Source organism: Hippocampus bargibanti, linkage group LG08 (assembly GCF_051943395.1).
Source record: "Hippocampus bargibanti isolate YZ-2025 linkage group LG08, ASM5194339v1, whole genome shotgun sequence".
Classification (NCBI taxonomy): Eukaryota; Metazoa; Chordata; class Actinopteri; order Syngnathiformes; family Syngnathidae; genus Hippocampus; species Hippocampus bargibanti.
Genome location: NC_142741.1, coordinates 22911913 through 22929781, shown reverse-complemented (window position 1 = coordinate 22929781; position 17869 = coordinate 22911913). Strand labels below are relative to the sequence as shown.

General features: G+C 39.3%; 1 protein-coding gene across 1 annotated transcript in view; it reads right to left on the bottom strand.

Annotated features, from left to right (window-relative positions):
- Positions 1-9925, bottom strand: part of LOC148894833 (anosmin-1) — a 75611-nt gene extending 65686 nt beyond the window's left edge. The window contains exon 1 of the mRNA XM_089002847.1: positions 9602-9925. Within this exon, the coding sequence (XP_088858973.1) occupies positions 9602-9811 (210 nt within the window). The 5' untranslated portion in view covers positions 9812-9925. The remainder of the gene's footprint in view (positions 1-9601) is intronic.
- Positions 9926-17869: the final 7944 nt, after the last annotated feature.

The window sequence follows — 17869 nt, the reverse complement described above, 5'->3', positions numbered from 1 at the left end:
TATTTATCTAGTAATGTATTTATCTGTCCTATTTGTCGATTTATTGTCTATTGTCTGTTTATTTATTTGTGTATTTTTATTTAGCTCTTTTATTTATGCATGTTTTTATGTGTGTATTTTTATTTATTTATTTTGCTATGTTATTTATTTCTTCCGTTAGTTTATTGACGTATTTATGTATTGTACAATTGTATTGTATTATGTATTTTTGTGTATTTGCATGATTCAGCCATTTTATTTATTGATTGATTGATTGGTGTATTTTAATTTTTAAAATAAAATAGATTTTTTCTATTTTATTTATTTATTTATTTATTTTTTAGCTGTTTTTTAATTATTTATTCATTTATTTGTTTATTTATTTATTTTGTTGTATTATTTATTTAATTGTTTATTTATTTATGTTGCTGTATTGTTTGTTTATTTATTTATTTACTTGTTTATTTATGTGTATTATTTATTTATTTAGTTGTTTGTTTATTTATTTATTTATTTGTTTATTTATGTATTCATTTCGTTGTATTATTTATTTAGTTGTATGTATTTATTATTTATTTAGTTGTATTAGTCATTTTTAGTTGTTTATTTATTTAATTGTTTATTTATGTATTTATTTAGTTGTATTGTTTCTTTAATTAATTAATTAATTAATTAATTAATTAATTAATTATTATTGCGGGGGGTGGGTCAAAAGCTACAGAAGGAAATTCAACACACCTTTCAATACAGATCGTCCTCACACTTTGGAGATTGGTCGCCTCTCATTAATGAATAATAAATCATTCATGATAACATCAATTATCAACATCAATTATTTTGGACAATGAAGTTGTCTGCAGTAATTCTGAATCCAGTCCAGCACGAACGTGTGACTCAGATTTACGGGGGCAAGTGCGCACTTTCTGGGGGGGGGGGGACGGGACAGGGGGTTGAATCACAGAGTCCCATTCATTCGCCGTCTTCAGCCATGAAGACCTCCAGACGCGGTGGAGGTCTGATTCCCACCGAGACCAAGTCTACATCAAAGACGCAAACAAGGGCTAATCTTTCTTTCCGATGGATTTTTATTTCTTTCACTGAAAGAAATAAAACATTCAATTGAGTCTGTCAGATTTTTATAGCTTTAACAAGCACTCGAATGGGCACTCCCTGTTTTTTGTTGTTTTTGCTTTTCACATAAATAATTCCCTACAAGACTGAGTGTTTAGAAAGCTCACTTAGCGCATGCCTCCCAACTCGCTCGCTTACATTTGGATAATATTTACAGAATGCATGGGTGTTGTCCCATCGTCAATTAAACTGGGGGTGACAAATTCCCCAAATGTGGAGCGACGTGTCGATAAATCTGCTTCTTGCGACCGCTATGACATCACTAGCTCGTCTACAATGCTGGCAAGCGATGGACAAAGCATACACGAAACCTCTTTCTCAAATTTAAAAACAAAAATTCAGAGCTTCCCACATTAGGGGGAAAAAAAGTTCCTCACTGACATCTGCAAGGGCTAAATCTTCCAAGTGTCAATCAGATTTAGTGAAGATGATTCAGAGAATGAGAAACAGATCTTGAAATTACATTTGAAATATCTCATTCAGCTAAAGCGGAATGCGTGACAGGTTCTATAGATTAACTGTGACATTAAATGGATTGTATTTGTTTTTTTCATAATTTAAAACCATTTCCAGTTTTCTGCATAAAGGGTCTGCAATTTTTGGGTCAAAATACACAAAAAGATGCAAAATTACAGCACACTTAAAGGACAACCGACACCATTTTTTTTTGTTTGCTAACTGACATCAGAAAAACGTTTTATAGCATATAGCCCTACCCACTCTCGAGGACTTGCACACTGCAAGAATCCAAACTAGGGCGCGGAAAATCCTACTGGACCCTCCGCACCCTGCCCATCACCTTTTCCAGCTACTCCCCTCAGGCAGGCGCTACCGATCCATGCGCACCAAATCCAGCAGACATTTAAACAGCTTCTTCCCCCAAGCCATTAACTCTTTGAACTCTTTGAACTCTTTCAACAGTAGCCAAAATGGAACTGTATAGTGCCACTTAGCAGTTTTTTTGACGACGATACTAGTGCAGCGTGTTCTACCGGAAACAAATTCCTTGTGTGTTCTACATACGTGCAATAAAGATGATTCTGATTCTGATTCTAAAATATCCAAAACACGCAGGCTGATATTTTTTGTCAAATGAAAAACACCAATAAAAATGACTTAAAGTGGCGCAAAACTCCTTCAAAATGACCTCAGAGAGTTTCCGTTTCAGAAGGTCCCGCCCCCTTGGACGTCTTGCCTTGCTAGAGAATCAAAACAATGGCTTCAGACTCGGAGAATATGCTTTCTTGTTACTCATCCAGTTGTGAATATGATTGAAATAGTTCTGAAGAGGAAAGCATAAATGTTTGCAATCGATTAAAGAAGCCCTTCCGTCTCATTTTGAGGCGTCTGCACTCCAATGTAGCGCCCAGAAAATGCACAAGATGGTGCCCAAGCTCTGTTGGAAATGGGCTGATTTGTCTGCTGGTAATTTGTGTCAACTAGTATCAAATAGTAGTCTTGGTGCAACACACAAGGATTCACCATTGTGTTATTTATGTATTTTCCTTCTAATTTCGCCATCAACATGAAGTTTTCAGACCAAACAAAGTACCCAAAATGCATTGTGTCGTGACGTCAGGCATCGTCATCAACTCGAAAACAAGACTTCCGGAATATTCAGAGTGAGTCTTAAAAGGTAAAATATAGCTATATGCCGTGGAATCTTTGTAAAACACACTCAGTAGAAGTCAAGTGATTTTACAAATTATGGACACAACTTGTCCGGAGGCGTCGGTTGGTTTTGGGGTGCAAGCTCTGCTTTGCTTGAAAAGCACTCTACGACCCGAAGATATATTATTACAGTCAAATGTCGGTTTTCGACCATAATCCGTTCCGAAAGCTTGTTCGAAACCCGATTTGGTCGAAAACTGAAACATTTCCTATTATAATCAATGGAATCAACGTCTGCTTTTTACTAATTGATATTACAAGACAATCTATATTAATAACGTCCGATTTCCGGAGATCTCAGCTGAACACGTCTGCTTTTTAATGCAAATTTTATTCAACAACACAAATGAGTCGGTCACAGTAAGACACGAGGTGAGGAAGTGACCTATAAGGAAGTAGGGGGGAGTCGAGTGCGACATTCAGGTGCGCTTAGTTTGGTGGAGAACCGATTTTCGGGTGCAAACCGAGGCATAAAAACCCCCCGACATTTTTGGTCAAAACCGAATTGGTCGAGAACCGAGACGTTTGAAAACCGAGGTTTGACTGTATTATGATAATTTTTATTATGAAAGGGTATTAGGCCTCGACATTGTTGTGTTTCTGTGCCAATCTCAGATTTTGGTTCCGAGCAGAAAAATTCGCTGTGGGGCGGTTATTAACACAGTCACTGCCAGTCACGAATTTATGACAAAATATGACATAGAGCGCCATTCCCGCATTTGTTCAGGATTTTTTTTCTTTTTTTGGTGCCGGAAAAGTGCTGGCCATGGCCTCTGGCGATAAACCAATATGTACTGTATGTATTGCATTGTATTTTGGACTGTCACCCTCATTTCAAACTCATATAACTCCAGACCCATATAATTTAGGAATTAACTTTTTCTTTCTGACCAAATAAGAGAGTCTACTTTTTTTACCCTGCATTGAATGTTTATGTAGTCTTAAAGCTAAATATTCTGTGGGTCCTGGAATTCAAGTGGCGATGACAAAAACCCTGGCACTGGAGTCGACACATTTTTGCACATGTCTGGCAGTGAATGAGTTAAGCAAATTACCTCAACTTTGTATGGTGAGAGAGAAGTGATAAACACATTTTCAAAAATAGCCTGATAAAAGATTAACTTTGTTGTTTAATTGAACAATAAAGGTAAACGGAACAAACCGGACTTCTACACTTCCATTAAAGTGGAAAGGTATCACCGTCTCGCATCAAGTGACCCCCAAATTAAGACCTCAGTCATTCGAGCGGCAGCGTGAGCTGCTTGCGCGGCTGTTAGCGTAATGAGATCCCGTGCCTTTGAGAAGCGGATCCACCTGTAATTTGCAACAACGCTTGCAGCAACGCTACACGGTAGCTTAGCACGTTTGGCGCAAATCAGGCGCCAGCGTTTAGCAGAAAGGTGACCTCCCTGCAAGAAAAGAAAGCCCTCCGCGCAGCTACATTTGCTTGCATTTATTGGAGGGTAGAGGGCAAGGGGGGGGCAAGTGCCATATGTTTTCGCAGCTGACCAGACCCTGAGCAACACCCAATACACACTCACACACCACGTCCACATGAAAGGAGTGTATATTAGACAGTTGCATTTTATCAACACTGAGCCCTTCTATATTTAGACGTGTTTGTGCTGCTTTGGTCATCCTAAAATGAACTGAACCTTGTGGTAAAGGTGTGAGGGTAACAGATCAAACTATATAAAACCTCGGAGCTTCGCAATATACCTCACACTCTTTTGCTTTTAAACAGTGGTGGGCCGTGCATGTCAACCCGAGGCCTTCAGTAATGCTATGTCTGAATCAATACACAACTGTTAGTGTGGTGTGATTTACTACACCTTCACTGGAGGATGCCATTAGCCAGGAAATAAGTTGTAACTTGAAGAAACTTAAGAAATACTATCATTAAACTGTTTGAATTTTTACGATGAATGTGTGGATTCATGATAACCTCATCAAATTGCCATATTATTTGCTATTTTTGCTAGCTTCGATGAAGTCCAACCTTTCTTAAACCTTTCTATTCAGGAATATTCAGGATTGCTTGCGACTTAAAACAATGGGTTCAGATATAGATAAGATGCTTTCGTGTTACTCATCCAGTTCTAAATATGATTCAAATACAGTAAAGTCTCGTTATATCGATATTCAAGGGAGTCCGAAAAAATATCGATATAACCGGGACTATCGATATATCCGATATCGATATAACGAGACTTTACTGTAGTTCTGAAGAGGAAAGCACAAGTGTTTGCGATCGATTAAAGAAGTCATTCTGTATCAATTTGAGCCGTCAATGACGGCAATGTAGCGTCCCAGAAAATGCAAAAGATGGCGCCGAAGCTCCGTTGGAAATGGGCCGATTTGTCTGCTGGGAATTTGTGTCAACTAGTATCAAATAGTAGTCTTGGTGCAACACAGAATGATTCACCATCGCGTTATTTATGCGTTTTCCTTGCCATCAACACAGATCAACACGATGTTTTCAGACTAAACAAAGTACCCAAAATGCATTGTGTGTCGCTTTCTCGGTCAGGGGTGTTCCTTCCGTGACGTCACGTCTGGAATTGTCACCAACTCGAAAACAAGACTTCCTGAATATTCAGTGTGAGTCTTAAAACGTAAAATATAGCTATATGCCGTGGAATCTTTGTAAAATACACTCAGTAGAAGTCATTTGAAGTGATTTTACAAATTATGGACACAACTTGTTCGGAGGCGTCGGTTGTCCTTTAAAGAATTGTCAAACATCTGTTGTAGTGCTGCTTGCTGTGAAAGTTGAACTGAAAAAAAAAAATCATCCAAACCACAACGGTCAGGTCACTCACAAATCATCTATGGAGGGGACAGATTGACCTAGGAACAGAACTTTTCAATTATTTCCAAATCGGAAGTGGACCTGTGTCCCGGAATGACAGGCGTGTGACCGGAGAGGTTCAACTGTCGAATATTTGTAGCGCACGAGAGGGAAACTCTTCCATCAGCCATCGTAGCGTTGAGCCAGCTGGTGGCTGATTTAATGTCGTAACTTTGCAAACCCAAGGCAGCCATTAAAAAAATAACTTGGACAACCCCACGAACAAATTCTCAACATTTCTCGCCAAGTTGTGCTTTAATAAGAAACACAGTGTCCTCTGGATGTGCATCGTCGCTTGTTTTTTTTTTTCTCTGTGTCTCCTCATTACTCAAGTGACTCCTTCACTCATCTTGTACATTATCCCACATTTAGAACCACTGCCACTTGTCCAATTAGCGCTTTCAAAGTGACACAGAGACAAAAACCTTGACCTCTTGATTAATTAGGTCTCATTGCAAATCTGCCCAGGTCCGGCTGCGCTTTTACGACAATGGTTCGGTTTCGACGCTGGCCTTACAAATGTAAATGCCCTGAGCATAAAAAAAGAGGCGAAAGCTGACAAACAGCTGAAGGATCAGCGGCCAATTCTTTTCTCCGCCGTCCTCGGGGAGAACAGTGATTCCGCCGGAGTGTGAAAAACAACTTGTGACACCACACACTGACTCATGCGCAGAATGCAGCTACTTTTCGCCGGCGTCCCTCGGAAGGAGCCGCAGACGAGTGACAGCATCCCCATATGAATATACAAAATGGTTGTGGAAGGAGAGAGGGAGCGGCGTTCCGTTTCACATCATTTTATGTGAGGTGTTGGCGTCATCTTTAAGTTTCTTCGGTCTTTCTCCCCCCCCCCCCCCCACTTATGTTGATAGAAATAAAACAAGGCAAACATTCATTGGATTGCGCTTGAACAGCATCAATGCTGTTTAAAAGCAGTCTTTCCTTAAAGGACAACCGACGCCTCCAGACAGGTTGTGTCCATAATTTGTAAAATGGCTTCAAATGACTTCTACTGAGCGTATTTTACAAAGATTCCACCGCATAAAGCTCTATTTTACGTTTTAAGACTCGCGCTGAATATTCAGGAAGTCTTGTTTTTGAGTTGGTGACGATTCCTGACAAAAGACCTTTAAAGGACAACCGACATCACTTTTTTGTTTTTTAACTGACATCAGAAAAACGTTTTATAGCATCTAAAATACCCAAACCACGCAGTATGATATTTTTAGTCAAATGCAAAACACCAATAAAAATGACTTAAAGTGTCCAAAATCAGCAAAAAAAAATGAACCCGAAAGTGGCCAGTTTCAGAAGGTCCCGCCCCCTTGTTCGTGGTATCACCCCAAGACGTCTTGCCTTGCTCGAGAATCAAAACAATGGCTTCAGATTCGGACAAGATGCCTTCTGGTTACTCATCCAGTTATGAATATGATTCAAATAGTTCTGAAGAGGAAAGCATACATGTTTGCAATCGATTAAAGAAATTATTCCGTGCCAGTATTTGAGCAATTGGGGGGGGGGGATGTAGCACCATAGAGAGGCAGAAAATGGCGACATAGCTCCATTTTTTGTAAGGAACAGAATCAGAAAAACATTCCACAGGCCGAATAATTCCTTACACGGAGCTTTTTCGCCCTCTTCTGCCTCTTTTTGGTGCTACACGAAGTTTTCATTCCAAACAAAGTACAGCAAAATGCATTGACGTGATGGAAGGACTGCTACAATGTGTCCTTTTTTCGGTCAGGGGCGTTCCTTCAGTGACGTAACGTGAGGACTCGTCACCAACTCAAAAACAAGACTTCCGGAATATTCAGCGCGAGTCTTAAAACGTAAAATATAGCTATATGCGGTGGAATCTTTGTAAAATACGCTCAGTAGAAGTCATTTGAAGCCATTTTACAAATTATGGACACAACCTGTCCGGAGGCGTCGGTTGTCCTTTAAATGGATACAATACATATAGATTTACAGCTAAGTAGCTAAGCGCTTAACAAAACAGTTGAAGGAAAAAGGCTTCCTCATTCATGTTCCTCATCTATGTCTTCGATCTTTGGTGTTTGTTACCACTCATTGATGGGCAATATATCTCAATGCTATGACAATACAATACAATACATATTGATTTACAGTATATAGCGCTTTAACAACAGCTGAAGCTGTAACAAAGCGCTTGACATGGACAACTACAATGCAAGATATATATTTCCCAATTGTTTTTTTTCTCAATTGGAAATTGGGTTATGGGGTGAATATGTGTCAAAATATTCCAACAAAATTGACAACATTCAAAATTTTAGACTGTGATTCCTATCTGGCACCACAGCAAAAACGCGAGTGCAATGTCAATGGTAAAGGTGAAGCATGACATTCAACCGGTAAAGTAAAATAAAATAACATGATTCGGATCAAAAATGGAGAGATCCACTACTTGGGTCAATTGGGTTTAATTGTATTTTTAAAATGTGCCAATTTAATCCAAATTCACTGAAAAAAATTGGTATTTTCCAACAAACAATTTAAAAAGTAGAGTCAAATTGGAACATGCAGGAGATTGGTTAACTATTTTTAAGGGCCAGTTTAGGTTTTTCTGATTTATGGGGACAGTCTCAAGCAAATGTTTGGGAAAATTAAGAGATTAATTGGGGAGGGTAGGTAAAACTGGATTTTAAAACCTTGGCATTCCATCTCAGTCCATTGAAAAACATGTATGGCCACATTTTGTAGGAAAAAAATCAAAAATACAGTGAGACCTCAACTTACAAACACCTTAATTTACAAACTTTTCGTCTTACAAACGTCAAATTTATGATAATTAAACCTTATAATAAGCACTATTTTCATAATACACACCCACCACGGCTGGCGGAGTGATCTTCGGCGGAAACACACGACCGAAAAGCACCAGAGGTTAAGTTACCAACAGTCTTTATGGAAGGGGACTCTCCTTCCATAAACCATCAACGACCATCAAAAAGGTAAATAAAACTTTATTTTACAGCACAGTTTATTTCTTTAATTACAGTCCTCATGTAATGCGCCTCTCTTTCCAAACAGCAATTCCCTTCGACCTCCAACGCCATTCCATCAAGCCATAAATGACCATCACAAATGTAAATAAAGTAACTTTATGATACAATTCAGTGTATTTCTTTCATTACAATACAATAGCACAGTTATTATACATAGAATAAGGTATGTTGTGTGTAGTTTTAAGGCTTATTTAGTTGAAAAGTATATTTTATGGAACCCGGGAACGGATTATTCCCATTTTAATGGTTTCCTATGGGATTTTTTTTTTTTTTTTTGCTTTACACACTCTGTCTGGGAACCAATTAAGTTCGTAAATTGAGGTCTCACTGTACATTGAATATGTCCATATTATGATAATGCATACTAGATATGCACACATTTGAAGCAATCTCATTTGTTAATCTGGTTTTAAATGGTAAATCTTGACAAGATTGGGGAAACATTGACATTTCAGAAATTGTGTTTCATACAAGATCTCTCTTCCGAAGTGGATTTTTTTCAATTGTTGGCAGGTTCTTGAGTGAAAAAAGTTTGAGAAATTCAAAGTAAAATGTGCCCTTCGATGGGCTCGCCACCAATCGTGGGTGTACCCCGCCCCTACTCAGTCAGCTGGGACACACACGAGCTCGACAACTGCAAAGAGATTTTTTTTAATCCTGATAACTACTTATGAGCACTGTATGTTGTTGATGTTCATTGGGAAGCATTTTACAAAGCTTTGTCCATCAATTAAAGAAGTTATTTTGTTTGCGTTTAATTGACCGAAATAAGGCGATTATACAGACAAGTGGTCAAACAAGTCGTCGCTTCAAACAAGAGTCCGTCAGGTTTGCAGCAATCATACAAACGCAATGCTTTCATTCAACTTTGCAAGTATGTTCTACACTTGGCGTCCATGCACTTGAATGTTTCTCACACAAAAGACACCAGCGAAGCGAGTACCTGCGAGTGCTTGAAGAAGGCAGAGATGCGCGTGATGTGCAGGCTGAGGCATCGCGACGCGCACCGGGCTCGGTACACGCTGGATGCCGCCGCCGCAGCTGTGAACGAGTCGTCTTGCCTCCTCGCGCCCACGCCACCGCTCCGCGTGCTCGCCAGCGCCGTAATCCAAACGCACAGGGCCGCGCATGCCCGCAGCCTCCCGTGGAACATGGTGGTGGTGGTGGTGGTGGTGGTGGTTGATGGTGCTCGCTGCTCCGCTTGTGCTCCACTCGTCGCGCTTGTTTTTAATCCCTCCGCGTTTCGCGCTGTACTGACTCACAAGGCTGCAAATCGGGAAACTAAAACGAGAAACTTCAATTTACACACTGGGGAGGAGTGGGGAGGGGAGGGCGAAGAGAGGCGGGGTCACGGGCAGGATCGTCTCGTGATTGGTGCGACAAGTCGTGATTGACAAATACGAGTAATTTGGGGCAGGTGGATTGCTGAAAGTGCAATCCCCGATAATAGTATTCTCAGGCTTTTTATTATCACCGAAAACACATATTGAAGGTTTAAAAAAAACAACATGTTTGTTGTCAATGTATTTGTAAGCGGATGTAGTTCCTGAGACTGCCGAAGAAACATGGTCTGCCACAGGAGGTGCGACAACATATCTACACGGCAGTCATACAATCTTGTATTCTTCAAGAACGGACAAATGGACAAAATCCGACTTCAACGGACAGTTAGGACGGCAGAAAAAAAAATTAGCACCACCCTACCCACTCTCGAGGACTTGCACGAATCAAGAAAAGAGCTCCGAAAATCCTACTGGACCCTCCGCACCCTGCCCACCACCCTATCCAGCTACTCCCCTCAGGCAGGTGCTACCGATCCATGCGCAGCATTAATCCAGCAGACATTTAAACAGCTTCTTCCTCCGAGCCACTAACCCACTAAACACTAACCCAACTATAAATATATAGTGGGCTCTGTACTCACTTGAACCACTGATACTTTGCACATTGTTGTTCCTGAGAGGTACCATTTACATTAAGGAATTAGATTAGATTAGATTAGATTAGATTAGATTAGATTAGATTCCTAAATATTAGCCTTTATCATTTTTATTATTATTATTATTATTATTATTATTATTATTATTATTATTAATAATAATAATAATAATAATAATAATAATAATAATTTAGTAACATGTATATATCCACTCGTGTGCACTCGTGTGCATTATTCTTATTATTATTATAATTATTATTATAATAATAATAATAATAATAATAATAATACATTTCATTTATAAGAGCCTTTCAAAACTCTCAAGGACACTTTACAGTCACAGGATATTTTTTTCTGCGGGTGAGCAGCGGCAGCCACACGCCCCAGCGTTCACTTAACCCAGAAGTAACATAAAGTTAAAAAAACAAAAAACTAAATAACAAATAATATGACAACACAAAGACACAGAGGGTCATTCATTCTTCATTCACCAACCGCATTTTGTTTATATATATATATATATATATATATATACATATATACATAAACATATACATATTTATACACACACACACATATATATATATATATATATATATATATATATATATACATATATATATATATATATATATATATATATATATATATATATATATATATATATATATATACATATTTATACACACACATATATATACATATGTATATGTATATATGTACATGTATATATCCACTCGATAACAAACCACGTCTGCACTGAGTGCACTCAAATAAAGTGGGTGTGGAAAAGTAGCCCAGCAGCCACATGCCATGTGGTTTGGTGTTCATCCGCCGAAAACTAGTCCACCAGTCATTGTGGCGCGCCGTGTCTTTCCCAAAAACTAGTTCGTATGCCAAGATTATATTCTCGCAAATTTAATGTTCATAAGGCGAAAAGCTCGTTAGCTAAAGCGTTCATAAACCAAGGTATCACTGTACTTGTCAAGGTGAACAAAGCATCCTGCAATTATCATTGCTGTCTTAAAGTTAGCATCATCAGCTAAGTAATGAACAAGATGCGGCGTGAGTTATTTTCTGAATTGACAGTAAGTGCAGCGTTAACTGTCTAACACGTTTCATAACGACGCCTTGTCATGTGTAAAATGTCTTATCGCGTGTTATGTACACTGTACTGTACTTGTCTATTGGTCCCTTTTTGTCCTCTTGCCTAATTTAACCCCGTACAAAATATATTCTCAGACTTGTTCAAATAAACACTGATCGCAATCACCAAAATTTTACACTTAACGGTCAGCTGTATTCAGGAATGATGATATTGTAGCAGAAACCATCACTGCTGCTCTCGGGCAGTTTCGATCAGGTTTATGTGAGGCGTTAAAATGACAAATGGATGCCAATAATATTAGGCTTTTTCCTGCTGAAACAAACAACAGGAAGGTACACATTATTATCCTCTTTTTCCACTTTCCTCAATGCTGCCTTCACAAGTCCACAATGGACAACCGGTGAGACCTACTGCCATCTACTGATGACGCGCAACACACCAAAAGAGTTTTCTCATCACGGTCTGCCTTTTTTTTCCCCCTTAACATCCCAGGGAAGCCCTCTCTTCCTCCTCCTGTGTCTTTATGTGTTTTCCAAATGGCGCATGGAAAACTATTTAAAAAAACCTTGATTAAAATTCCTCAAAATGGACTCCCGAATTCTGGCAACGTTTCATCGCCTCCGGTACGGAGAGATTGCGTCGGAAAACCTCCGAAAACAAAATGCCAGCTAATTTATTGGAGCCCAATGGAAGCGGGTGTTGATTTAGTAAGTTTACGAGACATTCTTGTTTTTGTGAGTGGAAGGAAAACTTCCCTGAGCGAGCCGTGTTCTTCCAATATCGTCCTAATGAGCTTTTATAGGTGAAACACACCCCATCATTAGATGTTGACATTAATCACCATTCTCCAACTCAAATTGTTCGTGCGAGAACCAATATGGCTGACTACATGCAACACAGATGTCAAGCTGTTCCCTTGGAATATTTTACGCAACTACATCTTGTAAAAAAAAATAACCGAGAGGCGGATATACTACTAACCACCAGTATTGCATGTTGTGATGATACTAAAAATGTACTGTGGCACCTCACGTAGTCAGAAAGGACACTCTACCTGTATCTTTTTAGGACCTATATTTTTTTTTTTTGTACCATAAAATGGTTAGACGGTACATGTGTGTGGTTCAGTGTAAGGCGAAAAGTGTGTATACCAAAAAAAAATTCCCATAGGAAACCATTAAAATGAGAATAATCCGTTCCCATGTCTCCATCGACTAAATTTGTGTAAAGCTTTTAGGCCACAGGTGTCAAAGTCAAGGCCCGCGGGCCAAGTCTGGCCCGCCACATCATTTTTTTCGGCCCATGAAAGCAAATCAAACTTATAAAATTCCATGATGCTTGCTAAAATCCTAACCAAAATGTCATATTTTTGGATGTAAACCACAATAACAGTCATTCTTCTTGACTACAGATTTGAAAACTAGTTATTCATTAATTTGTTGTGCGCTCCGTATGTAATATGTGGAGGGGAGTCAACATTCTAATGGCTTCCCCAAATTCATAACGGCCCTCGAGAGGAAACCGTAACTACAATGTGGCCCGCGGCAAACAATTACTTTGACACCCCTGTTTTAGGCGAAGGATGGTAGGAATGGTGGACGGTACCGGGCTCTTTATTTGTAGAATGGTCGTAGAAAATTACTCTCAGGGAAGTGACACACAGCGTGAGAGATGTGTCAGGCTGAGATTCACACGATAGCCGCGGTGTGCACATGTGACGCCACAAACGCAAACCTTGTTCATGTTTCTCAATGATCTCCTTCTTCTCCTCGACGGTGACTATTAAGTGATCATCTTGCATTCATTTCCTAATCGTAAAATTATCTGCCAAAAACTCCTCGGAGGCGATCGACGTGTGAATTCAGAGAGAGGGGGCGTGGAAAGTAGCGCCGGCTGGAGCGCTGTTCGGTCGTGTGCATCCGCCGAAGATCCGAAGATCACTCCGCCAGATCCGAAGATCACTCCGTCAGCCGTGGTGGGTGTGTATCGCAAAAAGTAGGGCGTATTCCAAGGTTTAGTTTTCATAAATTTGACGTTCGTAAACCGAAAAGTTCGTAAGGTAAGGTGTTCGTAAGCCGAGGTCTCACTATATTGCACATCGCCATGTCTAGTTTTTACTTCTCGACTGAGGCTGCAATGGTCTTTCCAAACAATGAAGAGAAGAAATAAGAGAAATAAGTGTTGGTTTTCACACATCTGTTTTGGACAGATTTTCCAAGCATTTTTTTATTGTCAATATTTTATGTGACATGTTTTGTTGCATTCTTGTAATTTTATGTTAAATGTGATTTAAATATTATTTGTTGCAGCTGCAGCTTCTTGTGAAAGGGTTATATAAATCACAATGTATTGCGACAAGTCAATCAGCAGCGCACTGTAGGATTCACATGGTTATATTTTGTGCAACCATTTAATAAAATAAAACTGAGTAATTACAATAACTTATTTGAGCGTAGTCAGAATTTTTTTTTTTTTTAACAGTTGATTTGTTGAGTCACTTTTTCTTTTTTAAGATTATTATTTTTATTATTATTTTATTATTGATTTTTATTTTATTTTGAAAAATGATGAAAATACACCATGGATTCACGTTTATTTTTATATTTAAAAGAAAGAAAAAAACAGTTTCCATGCCTGTCGTATCATTTTATTTTGTTGTATTTATCCGCCGTTCCGTGAAAATATTGTCTGACATTGCTCCGTGGTGCAAAAAAAAGGTTGGGTAGCAGCTGATTGATTCAGATGTAGCACTACTGAAGGCCTAGGAGTGACATGTAGGGTTGCCACTGGAATATATGATATATTTGAAATGCCCCAATGTCTCAAACTATCCAAAATTAAAAATAAAAACATTAAAAAGTTTAAAATAATTGAAAAGACAACTATTCTGAGTTAGCGTATTTTGCCAAATGGATGTAGCACAGTGTACAACTCGTTACCACGTCCGCCTCGCGGTGCAGAAGTACAGGGTTCGATTCTCGCCCAGGTGGAATTTACATGTTTTCGCCATGCCTGCGTGGATTTCCTCCAGGTTCTCTGGTTTCCTCCAACGTTCCAAAAACATTGATGGCATGTAGCAGACACTGTTGCTTATCCCAAGATGTGATTATGAGCATTTTTGACGATGTCAATGCAATTCACAGGCAACAGGTTCAGGGTGTACACCTCCAATTGTCCAAAGATAGCTAGGAATCATATCATTTTTCTCAGGTTTTTAAAACACTTACTCTGAGCACAGGTATGCCCATCCTGAGACTTTTGTACATTTGTATTGCTTTCCCGGGTGGTCTCAGACAAACAGTCAAACTTTGGAAAGCGGGAGATCCCTTGCTACTCTTAACAATTTAAACACGGATGTGTGTGTACCTTAAAAGCAGCGTAATTGCTTAATGTGTTGCCTTATTACAGCCATGTGTGTTCTGGGGGAGGGTTATAACGCCCGCTGAAGGAAACTTGCTGTCTGTGTGCGGTCCTCCTGGTCCAGTCCCTTCACGCCATGGCTCTGCGGGCCTGACCTGAGCATGGCTGATGTTCCATAAAGTTGACGACCTTACAACACAAGTACAAAAGTCAAACACAGTCCGGTCGAAGCTTCTGTAAACATTTTCCAAACTTGAACTACAGTGAGACCTCAATTTACGAACTTAATTGGTTCCCAGACAGAGTGTGTAAGGCGAAAGTGTGTATCTAAAAAAAAAATCCCCATAGGAAACCATTAAAATGGGAATAATCCGTTCCCGGGTTTCCATAAAATATACTTTTCAACTAAATAAGCCTTAAAACTACACACAACATACCTTATTCTATGTATAATAAATGTGATATTGTATTGTAATGAAAGAAATACACTGCATGGTATCATAAAGTCACTTTATTTACATTTGTGATGGTCATTTGACGGCTTGATGGAATGGCGTTGGAGGTCGAAGGTCAAAGAGAATTGCTGTTTGGAAAGAGAGGCGCATTACATGAGGACTGTAATTAAAGAAATAAACTGTGCTGTAAAATAAAGTTTTATTGACCTTTTTGATGGTCGTTGATAGCTTATGGAAGGAGAGTCACCTTCCATAAGGACTGTTGGTAACTTAACCTCTGGTGCTGTTCGGTCGTGTGCTTCCGCCGAAGATCACTCCGCCAGCCGTGGTGGGTGTGTATTATGAAAATAGTGCTTATCATAAGGTTTAATTTTCTGAAATTTGACGTTTGTAAGACAAAAAGTTTGTTATATAAGGTGTTTGTGAGTTGAGGTCTCACTGTACTGCCTATGCCTGTCACATCTCGTTGCCATCCGGGGCGCGCCCCGCCCCTCCTGTCACCTCCTCCGCCAATCTTGGGAGACGGCCCCTCCAATCATCATTCACCTGGGTTCCCACAGCTGATTGTCATTCACTGATTGTGCCTTCTGCCTATATCTGTCTGTCGCTCACTACCGTCTCCGTCGGAGTATTTTTGGTCATTGCCGTTTCCACTTCCGTGTTGCCAGGTCTGCTGTCATTTAGTTATCTTCCTCCACTCTTCCCTGTTTGTTATTATTTGATGCATGTTCCAGTAAAGACTCTTGATCCATCCAAGCCTGTCACGCCGTGTATTTCGGGTCCTTCCCTATCGCCAAGATTCCGTCGCTCGAGTTCTGCCTCCTTGCACTCGAGCGTCGTAACAATGCCACACCTTTATTAAGTGTGCAGATAACGTTGTTTCTGGCATTTGAACGGTGTCTCACAAGTATAGGAAGTTAACCTCGGTAGAACAAAAACCCAGCAAAGCTACTAGCTTTATGTCGATCCCTGACAGATTCCTAACTAGGAGCATGTTGGGGCACAATTCCTACAATTCATTTGTGTATGTGTGTGATAGTCAAATAGATTAATTAAGGTCCATTTGTTTTTATGCAAAATGATCTAACCCATTTGTAGGTTAAATTGGATTGGATTGGATTGGATTGGATTGGATTGGATTGGATTGGATTGGATATGCCTTTATTAGTCTCACAGTGGAGAAATTTACATTTCATTAAAACACCAAATAAAGTAAAGAATCAAAAGAGTGTTTTGTGCTCAAAAAGTCCATATATTTCATTCAGTTTTAAAAATTAAGTAGAATTCTGGCCTTGCAAGGCATGCTCACTTTGTTGCAGTTACAGATTGTTTTTTTTTTAAACATTTCCACAATAAGAGTGCAATGCTCATTAAATAATTATGGACCGATGAAGAGGAATATTAGCTGAATTACTTCCGGGTGGAGTGAGCACTGGCGCGTGTGACTGCCGCTGCTCACACACAGAAAAACTTCACATCCTGTGACTGTAAAGTGACCTTGAGAGTTTTGAAAGGAATGTATTATTATTATTATTATTATTATTATTATTATTATTATTATTATTATTATTATTATTATTATTATCATTATGTAAATAGATGAATGGGTGGAAGGAGAGCAAGAGAGAGCGAGAGAGCGAGAGAGAGAGAGAGAGAGAGAGAGAGAAAGAGAGAGAGAGAGAGAGAGAGAGAGAGAGAGATACATATTTTAAAATTTGGGGTGTGGGGTATACATCTTAGAATGGCTTACAATGCCCATAATGTTAAATTAACTAATTCACTGCCAAACGTGCAAAATGTGTCCACTGCAGTGCCAGGGTTTTTGTCATTGTCACTTGAATTCTAGGACCCACAGAATATTGAGTTTTTGGACTACATAAACATTCAATACAACGTTAGAAACCTTAGACCAGGGGTGTCAAAGTCATTTTTAGCCGCGGGCCACATTGTAGTTATGGTTTCCTCTCGCGGGCCATTATGAATTTGGGGAACCCATTAGAATGTTTAAATCCTTTCAAATATTACATATAGAGCACACAGCAAATTAATGAATAACTCGTTTTCAAATCTGAAGTCAAGAATAATGACTTTTATTGTGGTTGACATCCAAAAATATGAAATTTTAGCTCAGATTTTAGCAATCATCATGGAATTTAACAAGTTTGATTTGCTTTCGCGGGCCGAAAAAAAATGATGTGGCGGGCCGGATTTGGCCCGCGGGCCTTGACTTTGACACCTGTGCCTTAGACGGTCTTATTTCTTAAAAAAAAAACAGTTAATTCTCAAATGATATGGGTCTGGAGTTATAGGAGCTTAAAATGAGGGTGGCTGTCCAAAATACAATGCAAT